General features: G+C 45.5%; 1 protein-coding gene across 1 annotated transcript in view; it reads left to right on the top strand.

Moving 5' to 3' along the window:
* The window catches only part of LOC134333937 (collagen alpha-1(XXIV) chain), a gene marked incomplete at its 5' end in the record, with an annotated part of 86759 nt that overhangs the window by 31292 nt on the left and 40048 nt on the right, over positions 1–15419 (top strand). The window contains 7 exons of the mRNA XM_063016104.1: positions 2549–2593; positions 2683–2736; positions 3173–3217; positions 4759–4812; positions 6372–6416; positions 8251–8304; positions 9207–9251. Of these exons, the coding sequence (XP_062872174.1) occupies positions 2549–2593; positions 2683–2736; positions 3173–3217; positions 4759–4812; positions 6372–6416; positions 8251–8304; positions 9207–9251 (342 nt within the window). The remainder of the gene's footprint in view (positions 1–2548; positions 2594–2682; positions 2737–3172; positions 3218–4758; positions 4813–6371; positions 6417–8250; positions 8305–9206; positions 9252–15419) is intronic.

Here is a 15419-nt window from a genome sequence, read left to right as displayed (position 1 = left end):
AACAGTAACTGTGAGGATCAACGTCCGAGAGTAAAAATACTGACATGTCCAAGATCAAGAGCTGCATCGCTCATCAGCACCGGCGCATTTCATGGAAAGAACCTTGTATGCTGTGTTTGAACCCGGTCCAGATGTCCTACAGAAGGCTCGGCTTTTGTGCTGCTGCTGAAGAAGGTTGATGGATGGACCTGTGTCTGTTGTGCCTTTTAACCTAATCTAAAGCCACTCCTGAACATCTGAGCAGGATTGTGGAGGACGACTGAGAGGATGATGTGCGCTCGTAGATGAAAAGCAGTTTGAGGTGAATCACATGTTCAACTCATTTGGCTTGAAGGACACGTGCATCATTTTTCAGATTCGTCAAGATAATCTCATCTAGCTTTCTCCAGAACACGAGACAAATTACTTCGAGCCCTCTTCCTCATGAGAACCATCTGCTGGTCTGACAGGGGAGCTGACTGAAAGTATGTGGACACACCTGCTCGTCATTGGGTTCAGGTGTTTTGGCTTCATCTAGTGCTGAAGGTTTCGCAGCATCAATTATATAAAATAATTCGCGTCAGTTTGAGAAAGATCCTTTTCTCCTCCAGTATGACTGCAAGATGTGGTTTGATGGGTTTGCTTTGAGGTTTTGGAGACTTTAAACCTGCTAAACACCTTTAGGATGAATTGGAATGCCAGCTGCCAGCTTACAGAGGCTGTTTTGACTGGACAGAGGCATGATTAATGGAGGCTGTTCTAGCGTCCATATGAATGCCAATGGATTTGGAATGGATGGTCCAGCAAGCTCCTGGTCAGATGTTCACATACTTTTGGCCCTAATGTCTAGTTTCTTAGTGTGAGAGCTTTATTTAGGTCTAAATGTTTCACCTGAGTGCAGTAAACCACGGTCGATAAACCTGTTTATTAAACTGTAGATGTTAACAGGAGTTTGGATACTTTCATCTGAAACGTGGCGTTAAACACTGTGGTTATGGACCATAAAGACCTTCTCATGAAGACCAGATGAGCATGACCAGGAATAGTCATGGTCTAAACTACCGTCCCTGACGCGTCACTGTGTTGTCAGAGCTCGGGGTGAAAGGCCAAAATGTTCCAACCCTCAGATGTTCTCAAGTCCAACCATGGAGACCCGCTGCCCTGCAGAGTTCTCATTTTCTGCTCCTCAAAACCACATGACCCTGATCCGGCTCATCTATTGAGTAGTACTGAGTCCTCCATCGGCTGCTCTTCAACAGGGGTTTCTAACTGCATGTTAGTCCATGAGAACGGTCCAAACAGCCACCCATGTGGTTCTAGTTGTAAGCTTTGGGTCTGAACTGGATAGTTGGAACTGTCACCAGGAACCTTTGGTCCTGAATCAAAACTAGAAGTGATAAATTCAATTCTACAACTGGGATTTTTGTTGTTTGTTATCAACGCTGGGAACGCTGGAACCGTTTGGATCTGGAACTGTTTGGATTTGGAACTGTTTTTACTGGATCTGGAATTGTTTTTACTGGATCTGGAACCATTTTCACTGGATCTGGAACCTTTTTTACTGGATCTGGAAGTTTTTACTGGATCTGGAACTGGTTTTACTGGATCTGTATTTATTTGATCTGGAACCATATTTAATGGACATTGAACCATTTTTCCTGGATCTGGAACTGTTTTTATTGGATCTGGAACTGTATTTACTGGATCTGGAACTGTTTTTACTGGATCTGGAACTGTTTTACTGGATCTGGAACCGCTGGTGGTGGAACTTGGTTTAGATTCGGTACTGGAACAAGTATTTATGACACTAGATCTGGAAAACTCGTACTAAAGGTGGAGTTGGTACTGGAGCTGAAATGTATTGCTCACACTGGGACACTTGGTACTAAAACCAGTGCTATTGGTTAGGAATTGGGACGATTTGTACTAGAAGTGGGACTTGTACTGGAAGCAAGACCTTTAATACTGCAACTGGGATCTTTAGACGGTGGAACTGGAAGCTTTGGTGTCTTAACTGGGAACTTCCTGGTAAACCTTTGGTGCTGCATTGACTGGGATCTGTTTATGTCGGCACTGGGACTGGTACAGGGCGGTAGGTCTTAGGAGCGGTTGTTATGTGAGGTTCCCTGGTCTCATTATATTACACACCTTTGGTATGATGTGGTCTGATTATACCTGGTGAAACTACACACTCAGGCGTGTCAGGAGAGACCCCCAGCAGACACGTCAGACCACAGGAGGAGACGTGAAGTTTTTACCTGCTGTTCGTTTGACCTCTCGTCTCCTCCGCTGTTGTCCTGACTCGTCTCTTGTGCGTAATTCTGGGAGTTTCAGTCTGAAGGCCTGAAAGGTTTAGATGGTTTGGAGAGAATTAGCCTTATCTAAGGGGGGGGGGGGCCTGAGGCAACAAAATCCCCAAAAATGCAGCTGAACTTGGAAGGAGACCTGAGCGCAGACACACAGGAGGAATGAGAATACTGAGCTGCTTCCTTTTCTTCCTCTCCTCAGTGAACGTTCCTGTTTGTTCTGCAGCTCGTCCTGATTCTCCTCTGCTCTGTTTTATCTGCAGGGTCCTAAAGGATATCCAGGTCCAGCAGGTCTGCCGGGAGAAAAGGTACACGTAGAGATGTAGAGAACGGAACCTGTTCTATTCCTCCGTCCGTCTGTCCGTGTTCTCAGATTCTCTCTCTTCTCTCTCCGCAGGGTTTGCCAGGATTGCCGGGCGTGGTCGGGGCAGCAGGTTACCCTGGCAGGCAGGTGCAGTGACCAACGTCCAACTAACGAGAAACTAGATACGCTGAATTCCAACCCAGAGTAACGTTTAAAGAACCAGTTCCGGGTTTATGAACCCTCCAGGATCAGTAGAACAGGAACTAAAGATTCACTGGGCAGTATTTGATTTTTATTAGTGTTATAACGTTAATCTCAGCTGTGCTATCAGCCGACCGGGCCCCTATATGGATATAATTGGCTTATCTGGGAGTGGGAGGGCCATAGGGGTGCATCATGAACGCTGCAGTTACGACCTCTGCTGGCTGATTGATGGCGCTGCACAGAGACGGGGGATAATGTGATCAGTGCCGGGGGGTGTGTGTGTAAACGTGAAGCTGATGTGTGTGTGTGTGTGTGTGTGTGTGTAAATATGATGCTGATGTTTGTGTGTGTGTGTGTGTGTGTGTGTGTTCTGTTGCAGGGATTAGCAGGTCCGGAGGGGCGCCCGGGCCCTAAAGGTGTAAACGTGAGCACTTTTACTTTCTCTCACTGTGTTTAAAAAGAACAGAAAGAACCTGGACCCACTGTGACCCTGATCAGGATAAAATGTGTAAAACACACCAGTAGTCGGTGCAGGGTCTTTCTGGATATGAGCTAAAGCGGGTTCGCATCCCAGAATCCCTCAGGCGACTTTTTGTGTTTACGTTTATCCAAATTTACATTTCATCCAAGGTGACTTACAGTACTGTGACTGTATTTTGTCTAAGCAATTAAGGGTTAGAGGCCTTGCTCAAGGGCCCAACAGTGGCAACCTGGCAGTGGGTGGGGCTTGAACCAGCAACCTTTCGATTACTAGTCCACTACCTTAACCACTAGGCTAATGTAAGGATTTTAACAAAGTGCCCTTGCATCCACACGGAAAGCTGGGTCTGTTCAAAAACCTGGTGAGCTGCCTTGCTGCCTACTGCTACCTGATCAGCTGCCTCAGTTGAGAGGATTCTAATAAGACATCGAGCTCATAAAGCAGATTATTTAGACGCTCTACTTATACAGAGATTACGCCGATTGCGTCACTGCAGTTTTAGCTTACTAAGCTAACACAGTTAGCCTCGGGACGTTCAAACCCACGGGCTGAGGCGGCACAACACGCTAGCACACCAGCTAACGTCTCCCTCCGTGTACCGAAAACGGTCCCTGACCCCTGAATGTACAAATAAACGACACTAGTATAATTACACCTTTATACAGATTAAACATCAATCAGAATTTATTTACATTTAAAAAGAACTCCGTTGGTTGCTCCTGGGATTGCCCTCAGCGCTCAGGAGGCGTCGGACGCTCCCTCGTCATTCAGTCAGATCATCACTCAGAATTAAGGCGCCTCAGTAGGAGCATTTTAAGGAATCTAAGAATTTAGACACGCCCTCTTCTCGGGAGTGTAGGATGACGATAATGCGCCTGTGTAGAGAGATCACCAGGTTTTCAGACAGACCCTGTGATTAGAACCTCTCCCACCCCTAGACCAACGAGCCTTTTGGTTTGCTTCCTTATTCGGTCAGAATGAGACGTCTCAGCAGGAGCATTTTGAGGCGTCTACGAATTTAGACACGCCCTCTTCTCGGGAGTCATGAGATGATGTAAAATGCGTCTGTATAGAGAGATCAGTAAGATTTGAGACAGACGCTTGACTCTTTATCTCACAGCAAGAAGGTCCTGGGTTTGATCCCCAGGTGGGGCGGTCCGGGTCCTTTCTGTGCAGAGTTTGCATGTTCTCCCCATGTCTCTGTGGGTTTCCTCCTGGGGCTCTGGTTTTCTCCCACAGTCCAAAAACATGCAAGTGAGCTGAACTGGAGACACTAAATTGTCCATGACTGTGTTTGATATAAACTTGTGAACTGATGAATCTTGGGTAATGAGTAACTACCGTTTCTGTCATGAATGCAACCAAAGTGTAAAACATGGCATTAAAAATCCTAATAAACAAACAAACATCTTCTGTCTATAGATTTATTAGAGACCTATTAGAGGTATCACTTGCTTATTTCCTTGCCTTTGTCTTATTTCTAGGGTTTCATCGGACCCCCGGGTGTATTGGGACCGCTGGGCATCGAGGGAGAGAGGGTAAGTGTCACGTCTTTTGGAGGGGGAGATTAAAGTACGGTGTTTATGGGGCGGCTGTGGGTCGCAGGTGATAATCACAATAGGAAAAGGGTTGAGGAATTTGGGGCAGTCCGGGTCCTTTCTGTGTGGAGTTTGCATGTTCTCCCCGTGTGAGTATTACTGATAGTTAGAAGGTGTGGATATGCTTAGAGCATGATTACCAGTAGTTATATTCCGATATCCCAAAAATGGTTTAGACCAGTTCCTGGTGGAATCCTCCGCCGTCCTACAGGCTCACTGATGGGAGTATAAAGCGTGATTATTTTCATTCCTCCTTATCACATTTACAGAGTTTCTATATGGGCCACTGTGATCCTTCTCTGCAGACTAAATAAATAAAACTCTTTTCTACTCATAATCCACTTTCTGAGGTCTTTCATTAAGGGTTTTTTCCACCACACTGTATATAGTGACACTTGGATTAATAAAATTCTCGACTGTGTGTTGTGTTTTGAACAAATTATTTCTTACTTGGCGAAGCGACCACTGCTCCATTGCTTGTACAGATGATCCTGGGACCTACATAAAAATGGCTTTATATAAATCAGAGTTATGGAATAACTGAGGTTTGGGGGTAAGAGCACGGCTCAAACTCCTCAGTCTTTGATTGATCCTCACATTCTCGTTTTCTTAAATTAATTCCTCCCTGAACTTCAACCCAACATTCTCAGAGTTCCTTCTCAATCACTACTTATCCACTATAGTTGAAGGCGTGGCCTGCACTCGCCCAGCAATGAGCCTTCCCTAAACTGTTGCTGCAAAGTTGGAATCATATATTTTCTATAAAAATTCTCGACTGTGTGTTGTGTTTTGAACGTATTCTTTCTTACTCAGTGAAGCGACCACTGCTCCATGTACTTTGTGCTTAGCAAAAATTGCTTGTACAGATGATCCTGGGACCTAGACGTAGAAATGGCTTCAAGGTACATTCCAGTTAAAGCCTGTGCATATGGTAGGGGCACAGAGAAGTGTTGCGATAATCGTTAGAATCCAGACATGAACGTGACATGCGTGTGTTTTTGAGGTGTACGTAAACTTCTGAGCTCTTCTGCTCTTGCAGATTTGGCAGGACGGATCGCTCGATGTGATATTTTAGTTGATTTGTTTACATCCCCATCATGCTGTAAAGAAAAATGGATCTGTGGCGTGTTTTATCATGATGTTAGTTATAACATGGCAACAATTCAAGAGCTCAGTTTCCAAAACTGTTTGGTTATGAAAAGCGTTACGGTTCCGTTAAATCTGCGTTTGTTTGTTGTTCGTTGTCGGCGTGTCCATGTGGTTCGGGTTAGAACTGGTGGGTCTTATTGCCTGTACAGCTCAGTGTGGGGCGCACTCACGTTTAATCAATCACAGACGTCCCGGTATCACAGCGCTCACACTCAGTTCTGTATAAACCAGTGAGAGAACCGTGATGCTCACTCCTCACCATGAGTTTCCTTGATATTCCTCGATATTTGATTTGTGTTCTGGACGTCCTCCTTCCTCTGCGTCACTTATACTCTCTTTTGTTATTGCAGGGGATTCCAGGACCTAGAGGAAAGGAAGGACTCAAAGGATGCCAGGTAAACAAGAGGGGTCAACAAGTTACAAGTGTGTGTGTGTGTGTGGCAGGTGGTGGTTTGGTTAACAGCCAAAATAATAATGACTACTAGAGAATAAAGGGATTAGTTGAAAAAACATGGGTGGAGAACAATGGGATGAGTTGATGGGTGAAGAATGATGGGATGAGTTGATGGGTGGAGAACGATAGGATGGGTTGATGGGTGAAGAACGATGGGATGAGTTGATGGTGGAGAACGATGGGATGAGTTGATGGGTGGAGAACAATGGTGTGAGTTGATGAGTGGAGAATAATGGTGTGAGTTAATGGGTGTAGAATAAAGGTGGAATAAAGATGGGTGGAGAACGATGGGATGAGGTGATAGGTGGGGAATGATGGGATGAGTTGATAGGTGGGGAATGATGGGATGAGTTGATGGGTGAAGAACGATGGTGTGAGTTAATGGGTGAAGAATGATGGGATGAGTTGATAGGTGGAGAACAATGGGATGAGTTGATGGGTGGAGAACAATGGTGTGAGTTAATAGGTGGAGAATGAAGGTGTGGGTTGAGTGGTGGAGAATGATGGGATGAGTTAATAGGTGGAGAACGATGGTTTGAGTTGATGGGTGGAGAACAATGGGATGAGTTGATGAGTGAAGAACAATGGGATGAGTTGATGGGTGGAGAACGATGGTGTGACGTTTCAGGAGAACATCATGAACTTTGGGTTCCAGCATGTCGGCCTTGTAAAACAGAACACGTGTAAATGCAGCAGTCGAGGCTCGATGCCAAGTGGGCACCACGCCCAGAGACTCCCGTCAAGTTCAAAGAGTCCCTCAGATCTGAGGAACCCTCGCTCATCCTGTCATCATCTCTAAGCTCAACATGAAATTTCTCACTGTGAACCGAATTCTTGGACTCAGAACTTGAGGAGGAACTTTCAGGTCATGGTGCCACCAGACAGGATTTATCAGAGTTATGGAATAACAAAGGTTTGGGGGTAAGAACATGGTTGCAACTCCTCCTGACTCCAGATTTAATCCGTCCTTGATTGATCCTCGCTCCCATTTCCTCCTCGTTCCCTCCATCCTTATGTTCTTGTTTTCCTAAATTAAAGGGGGGGTCCTCCCTGAACTCCATCCCAAGAAGGTCCTGGGTTTGATTCCCAGGTGGAGTGGTCCGGGTCCTTTCTATGTGGAGTCTGAAGATCTTTCGGCCTAAACAGTTCCAGTTCCCGATTAGGAATCCACTGCGGCTTGCTCAACCCTCGATCTCATCAAGAAGAGCCATTTTTTTCAAGGGAAGCTAGGCGGAGACCCATGGAACATGAGGAGAACATGTCAAACTCCACACAAACCCAGGCCAACATGCTCCCCCGTAGATCTTCACTCGAAACAAGGACACAAAGTATGTGGACGCCTGATCATCAGCTTGTTGGACGATTGGTGATATTTTCAGCTACAACAACAGCCGCTCTTATGAGAAGGCCTCTCACAAGACTGTGGGAATTTGTGCCCATTCGGTCAAAAGAGAATTTATATGGCTGGGCACTCAAGTTGGTCAAGAAAGCCTCAGTCGATGTTCCGGTTCATCCCAGATCTGTTGAGTGGGACTGAGGTCAGGGCTCTGTACAGGACACGAGTTTCATTAAACTGAGATTTTCTTCATGCCTTTATAGGGGTACAGTCATGCTGGTACAGGAGAGGGCCTTCCCTAAACTGTTGCTGCAACGTCAGAAGCATATCATGTCCTCTGTATGACTGATTTATTACAGCTGTTAGTAATTGTTGTGGCTGAAACACATAAATTCAGATGTATAAATATATAACGCGTGACTTATGGTGTGTTTTTTAGGGTGTGATTGGGGATGCCGGTGAGAGGGGCCCCCCGGGACCAGACGGGAATCAGGTACGATTTTATACAAAGGGTTATTTTGTTCGAGCTCTGATCACCTCATGGAATCAACAGGTCATGTGACTCAGAGTTCGAATCTCAGCTCTGCTATCAGCCGGTCGGGCGGCCACACAGACACACGAGGGACGATGGATGAAACAGATTTCCTCGTCGTGTACAGAGAGCCAAGCACTGCCGTCCGTGATCAGCCGCCATTGGCAGTGCGTGGCTGTCTGCACACGACACTGCGCTCTGTGAGACCACGCCCCTAGCGGGTGAAAAGAAGAGGCGCTTGTCTGCCTCAGTTAGATGCCAAAAGAGACAGGAGCTCCACTTGGCTACTGGATTGGGTGCAAAAGGGTAAAAATGCACTTGTCAACCTTTGCTTGAAATGTAGCATTAAAAATGTGATTTATTTATCCAAATATATTCGAACTGACACGTGAAGGAACAAGAACGATTGATCAGCAGCGTGTTTGACTAGACATTTGTTCTAGGCTCTCGATACGTCTTGAACATTTTAATTAACGGCTCACGAATCTCAGCTCTGCTACCGGCAGGCTGGGCGCCCACTTGGACCGTCGGGTTGGATCCTGAAGGTGTTTCCTAATAACTGCTGCAATTACGACCTCTGCTGGCTGATCGATGGCGCTACACAAAGACGAGGGATAATGGGGATCAGTGTGTGACTCTCCAAGCGCGATACGGATCTCCATATGAACCCAGAGAGGAAAGCAGTTGGTACTTCACAGGGGGTGTGTATTAGTCATGACCCTCCTTGGTCAGGAGTGGAGGTCAACAGCAATAAAGAGGAAGCGAAATCCAATAGGGTGATTGGATATGACTAAATCAGGAGGAAAATAAGGGAAAGATGGCTATTTTGTTGTTCTCTTATTGTTTGTTGTTGTTTATAACAGGGACCTGTTGGAGCGACGGGCACCGGTGGCTTCCCTGGTCTCAGAGTGAGTGGCACGTCCAGTTTTCATTCCTGTTGGTTCATCTTCGTGTTACTACAGCCTTACACAGTGGCTGGTCACATGGCATGTTTTAATTTAGCATGAATGCTAATTCACAATTATCACAAGCGTCACACAACGACACGTCAATGTAATGCAGTAATGATATATAAAAATCAAAATATATATAAATATATACCGATCAGCCATAACATTAAAACCACCTCCTTGTTTCTACACTCACTGTCCATTTTATCAGCTCCACTTACCATATAGAAGCACTTTGTAGTTCTACAATTACTGACTGTAGTCCATCTGTTTCTCTACATGCTTTGTTATCCCCTTTCATGCTGTTCTTCAATGGTCAGGACCCCAACAGTACCACCACAGAGCAGGTATTATTTGGGTGGTGGATCATTCTCAGCACTGCGGTGACACTGACATGGTGGTGGTGTGTTAGTGTGTGTTGTGCTGGTATGAGTGGATCAGACACAGCAGCACAGAAACAGATGGACTACAGTCAGTAATTGTAGAACTACAAAGTGCTTCTATATGGTAAGAGGAGCTGATAAAATGGACAGTGAGTGTAGAAACAAGGAGGTGGTTTAATGTTACGAAACGAGCAGAAATGGAAAGCACATGTGGTGTAAGATAGGATTGAAAAGTCCAGCTGTGTCGTTCCCTCAAGAATCCCGACATTAGAGACAAATTGGAAAGCGACGGGTTCGAGGCACCACACAGATGGATTTGGGACTTTGGTGGAATGGAAACGCAGCTGCTGCTGTTTTATTTATGTTACACCACCAGGGTGCCATTTTTATAAAATCTTAATCCTCTGTCTGATACGTTAGTGCTTTTATTTGTAATGTGATTGATGACGTGACTCTGTAGATGGATGGATGGATGGATGGATGGATGGATGTAGGTAGGTAGGTAGGTAGGTAGGTAGGTAGGTAGGTAGGTAGGTAGGTAGGTAGGTAGGTAGATACTTTATTAATCCCGAAGTAAATTAAGGGATCTGTAATATAATATTTACATTTACATTTGCAGCATTTAGCAGACGTTGCAGTAAGTTGCATTCATCCAAAGCAACTTAGAGTTATCACCAAATACAATTCAGCAATTCAAAGCAATTGAGGGTTAGGGGCCTTGCTCAAGGGCCCAACAGTGCTAACTTGGTGACAGTGGGGCTTGAACCGACAATCTTCTGATTACTAGTCCAGTACCTTAATCTCTGATCTAACACCCTAATATCATACAAACATGATCAGTTTTGGGACATGATGCTAATGTGGCATAATGGTGAGAGCCAGGCTGCTGGAGTTCCAGGAGTTCAAATCCCTTGAGTTTGAAGCATGTCTGTGGGAATTTGTGCCCATTCGATCAAAAGACGACGTCTCATGTTCCGGTCCATTCCAGAGCTGTTGACTGGGGCTGAGATCAGGACCATGTGCACAGGGAGCAGAAAAGGGCCTTCCCTAAGCTGTTGCTGCAAAATTGAAGCTTATATTTTTGTTCAAAATAATAATAATTGATTTATTACAGCTGTTAGCCACTGTCAGCGCTGAAACACATACATTTATAGATATAATTAGACATGGTGTCTCAATACTTGTGTCCGTATACTGTACATGTCGATGCTTTAATGAAGTAACACATGTACAGGATTTGATTTAAAGGGCGTGTGCAGAATCAGGGAACAGGAAATGCCGTGCAGATGTCGTACATTTGTAGTATCGTTCCAATTAAAAGGTTTATTTCTTCACAAAAATGCCGTCATGTCGATTTAGTTTGAAGAAAATCGTGGAAAGATGAAATAGTTTATAAATGTTTATGTTTTTTTTTGGTGGAACTGAACCCCCTGTGATTCTGCTGTAAAAGAAACAATCTGCTGATGCCCTTTTTTTAGTCAGCGGCACCTTGTTATAGGATTCAGATGCAGAGTTCAAGGGCATTCCAGCCAAACAGAGTCACTTAGTGGTTCCGCTTTCCATGTGTGCTGCTTCTTTTCTTTTTTTCATACTGAAGGTCTGTGGGTCTGTCAGCTTTCTAAATATATCTGAGTGTTTTACTTCTTCTGGTGTATTTCACGTCCCGTACGACCTCACAAGTCACAACACATTTAATACTCAGTCAAAATCTTCACATTTATTGTAAACCATCACGTAGAGGCTTTTCACTTCATCCCGTCTGAGCCCAGTTCGAGCGCAGCGGCAAGCTGCAAAAACAAAGCGGCACAGCTGCAAATCCAGACATGCATGCATGAGCAGCCTTTTCAGAGGTTCCTGGGATTCGAACCCCTGGAGCTCCAGCAGCCTGGCTTTTCACTTCTCTTATTCATGCCTTTTCCTCCCAATTTATTGCATCCAATTGGCCTGCTAGAGGGCGCTCAGCTGACTGGTAGCAGTGCTGGGATTCAAACTCGATTCATTCGTAGCCAATCTGCTGCTGGGGACCCCGATGGCATCCAAGGAGGGTTTATATCCACCTAACACACTCTCTCCGACGTGTGCGCAGTCCACCCATCCCTTCTTATTCACCCGTACTTCGGTGGATTTGCGAGTGAGTTCGGCTTCGCGTACACTGAGCCACACCCCGATCTCTGCGCCCCTCCACTTTCTGTACAGGCGCCCGGTCCTTAGTCTGGTCTTTCCCACCCAGCAGACTGGAAGCTAATTTGGTCTGCCACAGGCATTAGTCAATTGTGTCTGCTGAAGGGTGCCCAGCCGACCGGTAGCAGAGCCGAGATTCGAACCCGGGAGCTTGTGGATTACCCCGCTGCGCCACCTGGGCGCCCCTCAATCCAATTGCAAGCTGTAAAAACAGTGTGGCAAAGCTGTGAATCCAGACATGCATGCATGATGCTCAAGTACTCTTGGCCCCCTCCATGGGAGAACGACAGCACAGCCAGAAGGAAGTGGTTCTGCTTCTTATAATGTGTAAGCAAATAGTTAAATAGCTGTTATAAAGAACCACACCACAGCAGGACCACAACATGGGGTCTGGACAAGTTCTGTAATCTCCATCTCGTCTGGTTTGTGTCTGTTAAGAGTTTTTCATGAGTCTCTCCCAATTTCCCAAATTAGCTGTATTAAACGTACAATCGTAGGATCTCCTGAAGCTGGTTATGATCCTCGGTCCTTCATGCACCTCAGTCTGCCTGGACTCAGTCTTGGATCAGGCCGTTTCTGGAAGAATTTGAGAGAGCGATATCGTATTACTCTCTCTCTGTAGCCTCTTTGTTTCTTCTAGCACAGACCGTGAGTTGAAAGAGACGGAGCACTTTTATGAAGTGTGTACGATCTGTCTTCATCCCACTAAGCCATTACGGTCTCCAGTTTCCACTCTCTGCACTTCCCGAGGCTTTAGCAGAGTCGTGTGTGCCTCGCTTTCCTGCTGCTTGGCGTTTATGTTGGGGTGCATTGACGTAATTATGGACCGTTTTGGTGGAGATAAAGGAACAGACTAGACAGTCCATCCTCATCCACCAGGCTATAATCACTACAGGCATTAGCAGAGGTAGATGCCTAGAACATGGTGTTTGATGATTTTGTGGTCTGTATGATGATCTTGCTTGCTTTGGTCACTAGAGTCCACGCTGTTCACTATTACAACTTCTACCAAGGTCAAAATTGTTAATTTATTAAAGCCCCTGAAGGTCATTGTGTGTTTTTCGCATCTGCAAGTGTGTATTGAAATGAGTCCCAGACTAGAACGCTGGTTCGAATGACTATCAGACAGCAGTCGTAATGAGAAGCAGGTAGTGTGACACTGTTCTCTACCAGAATCTGCTGCTGGATGTCATGGGCATCTATTGAGATTTTACCTGTAGTCTGGGTATATGGGACTGTGCTATGTCTCATTTTAAGTGTCAGTCATTGACCTGGAGCATATCGTAAAGCAGGCAGCAGACTACTTTGATCCAGGGTAAATCCTACGATTGCCTTGGTTTGGTCCGGTTTGTGCACACATAGCCATTTCTCATCACTGGATCCTGGCCAGCTCAAGCAGTGTTTTAGATTCTAAATCTATTTTGATTGGTTATAGCTGTTGTATGACAGTATCTCATGAGTAGACTTGTGGACAAGAGCTCAGTGGAGTTTAGCTGCTTTGAAAAGGTCAGTCAAGTCAAGTCAAATTATTTATATAGCGCTTTTTACAATGGACATTCTCAAAGTCTCAAAGCAACTTTACAGAATCCGGGACCAACAGACCAAAAACCTCCTATTGAGCAAGCCGAGAGCGACAGTGGCAGGGAAAAACTCGCTGTTTTAAAAAAATTACAGGAAGGAACCTTGAGAGGAACCAGATTCAGCAGGGACAACCGATGTTGCTTTATATGCTCATCACCTTTTCAAAGCAGCTAAACTCCACTGAGCTCTTGTCCACATGTCTACTCATGAGATACTGTAATACAGCAGCTATAACCAATCAAAATGGATTTAGAATCTAAAACACTGCTTGAGCTGGCCAGGATCCTGGGACTAGAAAAGTCTGTGTGGACTAACCGGACCAAACCAAGGTGTGAAAGGTATCGTGTACTGGAGACCTGGCACAGATCTAGATTTCTGCTCAGTGTTGACAATGTGGAATGTACTGGAATGTTCCTGAGACCTGAAGGAAATTAGTTTCAGGGTACTTGTCATGATAAGGAAAAAGGATGGATGGAGATTCTCCTCATTACCCTGTCATCCGGTGTTCAGCCCGAGGTGTTTAACCCCGCTCCTGAAGTTCTGCTGCCCTTTAGAAATTCATACCAAGCCAGATCCTCGGGAGTGCATGATTAATAGTGACGGGTGTGTGAGATCGGGGTGGAGCTGAGGGCTAGATTTCCAGGAGCTGACACAGTCGTGTCTATTTAAAGTAAAGACTCCTCGAATGTTTAGCGGCGATCACTGCTGATAAAATAATGCTGCCTGATCTTCACGTCATAAAAATCGCTGCTCATTGTGTTGAGATGCCTTGTGGTGCTTCTGCTTCATCACTGCTCCAGCTTTGACGTATTTAACTTCACCTCTACATGACACTGACAGTGATTGTATACCTGACCTTTTCAGCTTGGCCTGTTGACTATTTCTAGCGTAAAGCCTGAGATAACGCCAGAAACGTGTCGTTCATGATGCTTAGCCAGAATGTGTCAGTCATTGTGGTTTGGTTCCAAATGTAGCCACGGCTTATCAGATTAATTATGCCTGATTTCCAGTTTGGAAACGTAAACAGGGGCAGTTGTAGTCTAGTGGTTAAGGTACTGGACTAGTAATCAAAAGGTCGCTGGTTCAAGCCCCACCACTGCTAGGTTGCCACTGTTGGGCCCTTGAGCAAGGCCCTTAACCCTGAATTGCTTAGGTGATATACTGTCACAGTATTGTAAGTCGCTTTGAATAAAAGCGTCCGCTAAATGCTGAAAATGTAATTGTACCTTTTCGGTGGTACTTAAAATAACATTTTATTAAATTACAGAATTAAAGCCGCTCAGGTGGCGCAGCGTTAAAACACGCTAGCACACCAGAGCTGAGATTTCGAATACATCGTTTCGAACCTCGGCTCTGCCATCCGGCTGGTCTGGCGGCCACATGAACAAGGATTGGCCTGTTGTTCACAGGTTGGGACAAGCCGGACCAGGGTTCCTCATAACTGATGCATATACGACCTCTGCTGGCTGACTGATGTCGAGGAATAATGTGGACAGGGTGTTGCTCTCCGTACACAAAGCTGATCCACATATGAACTCGCCTCGTGCAGATGAAAAGATGTAGTCGGTACTGCACACGTGTCGGAGGGGGCGTGTGTCAGTCTCGCTCTCCTCAATCAAGGCAGGGATCGGCATCAGTAGAGGGGAAGCATAATGCAATCAGGGTAATTCGATATGACTAGATTAAGGAGAAAATTGTGGGGGAAAAATCTGAATTAAATTACTGGATAAAATACGCTAGCCCACTACTGCTGAGATCTGGGGATCCAGGGTTTTTATCTCAGTGGTGCTATTGGCCGGTCAGGTGTCTGCATGGACATGATTGGGTAATGTCAGGAGGCGGGGAGGTTGGGAAGTGCTCTTAATGCCGGTTCCACGTCTGGATAGAAATAGGAGGGTTGTGTCAGGAAGGGCATTCGGGATAAAAACAATACCGAGTCTGGTATGCGGACCTATCAGAGGCTCACACAGCAAAGCAGTTG

This window comes from Trichomycterus rosablanca, chromosome 19 (genome assembly GCF_030014385.1).
Source record: "Trichomycterus rosablanca isolate fTriRos1 chromosome 19, fTriRos1.hap1, whole genome shotgun sequence".
Lineage (NCBI taxonomy): Eukaryota > Metazoa > Chordata > Actinopteri > Siluriformes > Trichomycteridae > Trichomycterus > Trichomycterus rosablanca.
This window is presented reverse-complemented; position numbering and strand designations above follow the sequence as displayed.